Source organism: Salvia splendens, chromosome 11, assembly GCF_004379255.2.
Source record: "Salvia splendens isolate huo1 chromosome 11, SspV2, whole genome shotgun sequence".
Taxonomy (NCBI): domain Eukaryota; kingdom Viridiplantae; phylum Streptophyta; class Magnoliopsida; order Lamiales; family Lamiaceae; genus Salvia; species Salvia splendens.
The window spans coordinates 26857212-26865453 of record NC_056042.1 but is presented as its reverse complement, the minus strand read 5'-3'; the positions used below and the strand labels follow the sequence as shown (position 1 = coordinate 26865453).

Here is an 8242-nt window from a genome sequence, read left to right as displayed (position 1 = left end):
TGGGTTCCCGGGTATGTTAGGCAGCATAGATTGTATGCATTGGGACTGGAAGAACTGTCCCGCAGCCTGGAAGGGGTTCTACACGTCCGGCTACAAGGGAAAGAATCCCACGATGATCCTGGAGGCCGTAGCTGATTACCGGCTTTGGATTTGGCACGCGTATTTTGGGATAGCTGGTTCGAACAACGACCTCAACGTCCTCAACTCGTCGCCACTTTTCAACGAGCAGTGTCAGGGCGTCGGTCCGGCCATCAGTTTTGTCGCCAACGGCAACCAACATGATATGGGCTACTACTTGGCGGATGGGATATACCATAGGTGGCCCGTCTTTGTGAAGACGATCCGATGCCCAGGAGATGCGAAGAAGGCCTACTTTGCGGCACGGCAGGAGTCGGCGCGCAAGGACGTGGAGCGCGCATTTGGTGTGCTCCAGTCTCGATGGGCGGCAATTAAGGGTCCAACGCGTTTGTGGGATGTCCAATGCATTGCTGATATCATGTACGCATGTATTATCATGCACAACATGATTGTCGAAGATGAAGGTGGCGAACTGACCAATTGGGTCAACGACGATAATGAAGCCGGTCCAAGCCACGGCGTGGCCGCCCCCAACGTACGGAGTGGGGTACCTCACGATGAAGCCGGCCTCTTACAAGCACACGCCGACATGCGCCAAACGGCGGCTCATATTCGACTCCAAAAGGATTTAATTGAAGAGTTATGGGCACGGAGGATTGACCGCCATTAGTTTTTTTTAATTATGTAATTTTTTTTAATTAATGTACTTTTTATATTTTATTAATATTAGTGAATTTTCTCGTTTTTGTGTCGTAAATTTAATTCCGTATATTGTGTGATTTTAATTATTTCATTTTGTATATATTTGTTAATAATGATGTGGATAGTATGTGGGTGGGCTATTGCTGGGCTATTTGCTTGTTTTGATGATGTGGCAGGAGGATTTTTAGTGCTGATGACGTGACAGTGGCTGGGCTATGGCTGGGCTATTGCTAGGCTATTCCTATTGTGGATGGCCTTAGAGCAACCACATCGGTGGTCGATGTGGCGGCAGGCTGCCATGCCACTGTGCTCTTGCCAGCAGCACGACCCTGCTTGATGCATCGAGTACCGCCGTACCGCTGAGCAGGCTGACGTGGCCTCGCGTGATTGGCCAATGGCTTAGCGTTGGCATTTTCTATTTTTTTTAAATTCGAAATATATTTTAAAAATTGATTTACATTAAAAAAAATTATTTTCCCACTTTCCAATAAAATATATCCTTTTTTTCTTCACTTTTAATTTATTTTTATCCCATAATTCACATTTTCATCTATAAATACCTCCATTTCCACAAAATTTTTTTACACTACACTACATAAAATACTTCTCTCATCAATTCTCTCTAAATTCTCTCATCAATTCTGTAATTTTTAATTTTTAGGATTTTAATTATATAATATTTAATTTTTTAGTAATTTGTAATAGTATTTTAGGTATTTTAATATTGTGAAAATGTTTTCATTTAAATTGAATAATATAATAGTGGGACCTTCAGCATGCTCTTGCAAAAGAACATGGATGTAGGTGTTGTGCTCTCACCAAAGACGAGAGAGTAAAAAATAAATAAGTATGGATTCTGGCCAGAACCATACTATTGGAGAAGAGCATGCTCTCATGTGCAAATGGATTGACCTTTAATCCTTAATCGTTGAGCCTGAATTGCTTTGGGGCGCAGGTGGACCAGGCCCGCCTCAGGTCTGGCCAATTAGATTCGATTAGGTCAGGTGCCTTTATTTCGTAATTACATTTACGCCCTCAGTCATTGGAAAAATCGCATAAAATAGAATTATGCCCTAAGCCGTTGTAAAAATCGAATAAAATACTATGAAAAGTAACTAGGCGTATTTATGCCCTTATTCATTGGTAAAATCAACTTAATGAGGAGCAAGTGCTCCATCCGTTCTTGTTATTTGTTACTCCCTCTTTTAAATTTTAGGAGTCTCATTTAAATTCGACACAAGTTTTAAAAAGTATAAAGAATAGTTGGCGAAAAAAGATAACACGGAGTAGAATATGAATCATATTTTAAATATTAGTTTTATAACAAAATGTGAATGAAAAAAAATTAATAGAATCTAGAGCCTATTATCATTTATGGAATTCCAACTGGAACTCCTAAAGTGAGACACCCGAAAATAATAAGTTGTGACTCATAAAATGGAATGAAGGGAGTATTAATTTTCTTTTTCCTGTTCACTATTTACTCCTTCCATTCTATTATAATGACTTATTTCTTTTTTGACATTAATTTAAAAAATGATATTTATTAAATGAGATATTGGCACCTAACATTATGAAAATTTCTAAATATTTATTTTCCCATATAAACTTTAAACTTGGAATATAATACGAATTTAAATAGTTTATTGGATTTTTGTACTGGCGACAAAATCCGACTACATTTTACCCGTCATTACATCACATATGATATGGTTATCAGTGAAAAATGATAATGATGTGATTACAAAGTCCTAAAAAACATTAGTTTGTGATATTATATGTTAAATCTAAAATTCGTGGAAAAAGATAGTAATTTTTTGAAAAATTTCATGATATTAGGTGTTAATATCTCTTATTAATTTAAGTAAAAATAATAAAGTAGTAATAGAAAAGATAAAATAAGAAAGGATAAAATATTATGAAAGATAATAAAGTAATTTAAATTAAATGTTTTGTTTAGTTAAATGAAAATAAATTATTTATAGTGGGATAACTAAAAAAGAGAAATTAATGACTTTGAGATGAAGTACTCCCTCCATCCTATAACAAGAGTCACACTTTGCTATCTTTGTCCGTTCCATAATAAGAGTCACACTTCATTTTTACAATAAATGGTATGTAGGTCGCGCCTTGCACTAACTCACATTTTATTATAAAATTAATATAAAAAGCGGGTCTTATATTTTACTAACTTTTTCAATATACTATTATTTACATTTCTTAAAACTCTTGCCCATAATGAGAGTGACTTCTATTGTGGGATATTGTGAGAGTACTATTTTTGATAATAGATCTTAGTATATCACTAGTAACTTATTTTTATTATTAATTTTTATTACTACTATACGATAATTTTTATAAAGACAGAAGAGGATCGTTTGCATTTATTCCATCGAATAAAAGACTAAAGAAGAAATATATTTATACCCTCAATCCATCTATTGTGAGAGCATCTCCAATGGTCGGCGTCACCACCGGAGCGCCGATTTTTCGCCCACGCCGGTTTGACGCCGAACCATTGGAACCGGCGTGGGCGAAATCGGCGTCAAAATCGGCGTCGCCATGCCGATTCCCGCGCTGACGCCGGTTCCCACGCCGATCCTCACGGGCGCCATTGTGGCTCCCGGATCGGCGCCAAACCGGCGTCGGATTTAAATATTTTTTTTTTTTTCGCAAAACACAATATATACGCGCGTTGAACCTCATTTTCATTCGCACCACTTGTTTTAACGAGTACTCTCTCTCTACCTTACTTTCTGTACAAGATCAATAACGAGCAATGGAGAACAACTACGAAGGTACTCCAGTTAATCCCGGGGGATGGTCTCAGACTCCCCCGGCTCCCGGTGTAGGGTCTCAGACGCCCCCGACTCCCGGGGCAGGGTCCCATACTTCCCCGGCTCCTGGGGGAGGTGGTTGGCCTCCAATGAGCGGGTACTACAACGTGTACCCGTGGCAGCAGATGATTCCGGGGTGGGCACCCGGCATGCAGCCCCCTATGCAGATGATGCCGGGGTGGGCACCCGGCATGCAGCCACCGGCGCAGCAGATGATGCCACCGGCGCAACATATGATTCCACAGTCGCAGGCGACGCACGGGGGGGACAACGCCTATCGGCCGACTTTTGATTTTTCCACCGGTTCTTCGCACACATCGACCCCAACGGATGCACAGTATTCGGAGACCTTCTCCTTAGCGGACTTGGGTTTTGATATTAACGACGTTTCTGAAACTCTCATTCAAAGCCAGGGAGTAGGGCGGGGTAAGAAGAAGGGCAAGGCGAAGAAGGTCGGCGAGTCGTCGCAGCCCCGCGCCGAAATCCGGGGCCGGAGGAAGTGGACGGACGCGGAGAACGTTGCGGTTGCCAAGGCGTGGGTGAGTGTTTGCGACGATCCTCTCGTTTCAAACAACCAGAGGATCGTCAACTTGTGGGCGAAGATAGCTGCAGCCTACAGGGCATTTTGCCCTGAAGGGAGACCGTGCACCGGGGAGGAGGTCCGGAAGTGCTGGGACCGAATCAGGGCTGGCGTCTCTCGATTTTCGGGTTTGTACGCCAACGCCCTCCGCATGCAGACCAGTGGCCAAACAGAGGAAGACTGCAGGAGGATTGCGGAAAGAGCCTACCCCGATCCGGATAAGAAGTACTATGAGTTCACCTACTGGAACTGCTACGTTGTGCTCAACGAGTCGGAGAAATTCCGGGCAGGCGTCGACGCTGGCTGGCCGAAGAGGCAGAGACTGAACTATACCGGAGATTATAGCGGCAGCAGCGGTGGTTCGTCAGACCTCCCCGAGACGGCCCAGGAGGTCCCGACTCCTCGGTCGTTCGGTCGCCGACCTCGCCCGGTTGGGCAAAGGCGGGCGCAGCAGGTTGCGAGGGGGGGCACACCGAGTTCCCAGGATGTCCATTCGGCATCCCCCCTCGGCAGGTCTACCGAGGAGCTCAAATTCTTCGCGCGCCAACAAACGCGCGCTCAAATGGTGAAGACCTTAGCCGACTTCCAAGCGGCGGTGGACCCCGAGGTGAAGGATTTTCTTCGCGTATTGCTCCAGAGCCAGCGTGAAGAACTGGAGGCGATGAGGAGGGACACCGGCGGGAATAGCCGCGGCGTAGGTGGCGACGGAGGCGGCGGCGACGGCAGTGAAGAAGCGTTGGGCGACGACGGAGACGAGGACGGCGGCGATGAGTGATTTTGTTTTACTTTTTTAAATTAATGTACTTTTTACTTTTGTAATTTTTTTAAATTGTTGTACTTTTTTTTAAAAGTAATGTACTTTTTAAATTTTAATATTATTATTCGAATTTTCCGTATTTGTCTCGTAAATTAAATTATGTATGTTGATACAATTGTAAATTAAATTATATAATTGTTATTAGTGATGTGGATAGGTAGTGTGAAGGCTATTTGATGGCTATTTGATGTCCAGTTGATGTGGCAAGCTGATGTGGCAGGAGAATTGTAGTGCTGATGATGTGGCAGTGTGAAGGCTATTTGACGGCTATTTGACGTCCGCCAGCATTGGAGATGCTCTGAGGATAAAAAGTGTCGCCGTCACTTCAGTCAGCGCTTAAACCCTCAGTAGACTACAATGTCGTCTCCTCCTCAGCCGCAATCGACGGAGTCGCTAATCCTGCAACTCCACGATATCGCCGCCGTCAAATTCGGCAATTTCAAGCTCAAATCCGGCATCTCCTCCCCAATCTACATCGACCTCCGCCTCATCGTCTCCTACCCCTCCCTGCTCACCCAAATCTCCCGCACAATCGCCGCCACCGTCCCATCCTCCGCCCCCTATGACGTCATCTGCGGCGTCCCCTACACCGCTCTCCCCATCGCCACTTGCATCTCCGTCGCCTCCAATGTCCCCATGCTCATGCGCCGCAAGGAGGTCAAGGCCTACGGCACCGCTAAGGCCATCGAGGGGGCTTTCCAGGAAAATCAAGTCTGCCTCATTGTTGAGGATCTCGTCACTAGCGGCGCCTCCGTCCTTGAGACCGCCGCGCCGCTCCGTGCCGTCGGCCTTAATGTCACTGACGCCGTGGTCATGATTGATAGGTGACTGACTATGCGCAGTATTAATATTTTGCTTTTTGATTAGTTTAACTTACTTTATTTTGGCTTTAATTGTGTATACTTGTTCGTACTTTACTTGGACTGCTGGATGATGTGTTTTGTATGTCGAATTGTTGTGTGGTCGAGGCTGGATTTCAATTTGAAAGTTTAGATATTTTTTTGATGTTTATCTATACAATTGTTTTAGAGGTGTAAGTATATCCCTCAATCTTTAATTTGCAGTTAGATTTTAAGTTCTTCTCATGATTTTTTGGATATCTGCAAAGATTTTGGTCATTAGGTGTAAGCTTCAGATATCTGCCATTGTTTTTTATACATGAAAAGAACACTGTTATGGGCTTATGTGACTAGTGTGATATACTGTACTTGGTATTTATTTGCTGATTTTGAACTTTCTTCAGATACCTCTCTTTAGTACACTTTTTTTGTTACAGCAGATGTGAGTGTTCAATTTTGTATGGTTAAGCTTCTTGCTATAATGATTTTCTTATAAATTCTTCTGTCTCTGTTATAAACCTAGAGAGCAAGGGGGCAGGGAAAATTTAGCACAAAATGGAATCACCCTTCATTCAATGGTGAAGCTGACTGAAATGGTGAGGATATTGAAGGAGAAAGGGAGAGTGTCAGAGGAGACAGAAAAAATGGTCATAAAGTTCCTGGAGGAAAATCGTAATGTGTCGGTTCCTCCACCAGTTGTAGCTGACACAAAGTTGACAGTCAGAGTTCCATTTGAAGAGAGGGCAAAGTTGGCAAAGAATCCTACAGGAAGGAAGTTGTTTGAGATTATGAAGACGAAAGAATCCAACTTGTGCTTGGCTGCTGATGTTGCTACGGCTGCTGAGTTGCTTGATATTGCAGACAAGGTAAAGGAACATAAGAATGATTCAGTTAGTTATTTGATAAATATGGTTATTGTACCTGAGATCTGCATGTTGGATACTTTTGCAGGTTGGACCTGAGATCTGCATGTTGAAAACCCATGTTGATATATTGCCTGATTTCACACCTGATTTTGGATCTAAACTTCGCTTGGTATATCCCTACTCTCCAAGTGTTATTTTTACATTTAGCATATAACTGTAGCTATCAGTGCAAACATTTTAAAAATTAACTATCTAATTTATAGCTACCATCTCCCACACCCCCCACCCAAATAAGAAAAATATTGAAAAGGTAGAAGAATATAAGAAAACATACCATAAATATCTGGAAACCTCTTGTACATTACTCTATCTCTAATGGAGATTAAAAGGGTGTGAGTGGCTACATGTGCTTGTTAAATAAATTTTGGTAACAACTAATTCTTCTTTATCTTCTGAAGCTCGCAGACAAACATAACTTCTTGATCTTTGAAGATCGCAAGTTTGCTGACATTGGTAACACAGTCACCATGCAGTACGAAAGGTAAGAAGCTCTACTGATTTATCTTTCAATAAAGTTCATCTTGTGGTTTTGTTAAGAGTCTTATTTGGTTTGTACAGTGGTGTCTTCCGTATACTGGACTGGGCAGATATAGTAAATGCTCATATAATTTCAGGGCCAGCTATCGTGGATGGCTTAAAATTAAAGGTGTGAACATGCTCAACTTTTTTTGTTTGTCAGAATGACGTTATTACGTTACTCATATTTATTATGGATTTTACGATGTGATATAGGGTTTACCTAAAGGCAGAGGCCTGTTACTGTTGGCTGAAATGAGTTCCGCTGGTAACCTAGCAAAGGGTGATTACACAGCCGCGGCTGTGAAAATTGCTGAAGATCATCCGGATTTTGTTATTGGCTTCATATCTGTCAATCCAGCAGCATGGACTGGTGGGCCAGGAAATCCAGCTCTCATCCACGCAACCCCTGGAGTTCAATTGGTGAAAGGTGGCGATGCATTGGGTCAACAATACAACACTCCACACTCTGTAAGTATCATTTAGTTCATGGTGTAAGCTGCATTTGGCAGCTAAAGATTAATATGAATGCTTGTGGATGAGAAATCGATTCGTTACCTCGTGCTCACCATGGTAAATGATATTGCGGATGTGTGTTTTCAGGTCATTTCAGAAAGAGGCAGTGATGTGATTATTGTGGGACGTGGAATTATTAAGGCTGCAAACCCCGCGGAGGCAGCTAGGGAATACCGGCTTCAAGGATGGGACGCATACTTGGTAAAATGCAAGTAGTAATGCTTCTACTTTCCTCGTCTAGTGCCTTTCGCCGTGATATGAATATTGAGTTGGCATTTCAAACATTGAGAATAAAAATGTTGTGTTGGTTTGTATTGCTTCCCGGCTTATTGCGATTTTCTTGATATGCAAAGTTGATTTCCGCAAATTATGAATTATTTGGTGTTCATTTTTATTACTGAGATAATGAGATACGTATTACTTTGGTATAC

The 8242-nt window shown here is 42.5% G+C and overlaps 1 protein-coding gene across 1 annotated transcript; it reads left to right on the top strand.

Moving 5' to 3' along the window:
- The first annotated feature begins 5336 nt into the window (after positions 1-5336).
- Positions 5337-8188, top strand: LOC121755664 (uridine 5'-monophosphate synthase). The gene is made up of 7 exons (XM_042150996.1): positions 5337-5838; positions 6377-6719; positions 6805-6888; positions 7178-7260; positions 7338-7425; positions 7512-7766; positions 7899-8188. Exons 1-7 carry the CDS (start codon positions 5372-5374, stop codon positions 8025-8027), a joined length of 1449 nt encoding a protein of 482 aa, XP_042006930.1. The 5' UTR covers positions 5337-5371; the 3' UTR covers positions 8028-8188.
- The last annotated feature ends 54 nt before the right edge of the window (positions 8189-8242 follow it).

Excerpts from the sequence above, each read along its gene's own strand:
- LOC121755664 (XM_042150996.1), top strand. The coding sequence starts at position 5,372 with ATGTCGTCTCCTCCTCAGCCGCAATCGACGGAGTCGCTAATCCTGCAA. Across the intron at positions 5,839-6,376 it reads GCCGTGGTCATGATTGATAG|AGAGCAAGGGGGCAGGGAAA; the intron begins GTGACTGACTAT and ends TTATAAACCTAG. Across the intron at positions 7,426-7,511 it reads TGGATGGCTTAAAATTAAAG|GGTTTACCTAAAGGCAGAGG; the intron begins GTGTGAACATGC and ends GATGTGATATAG.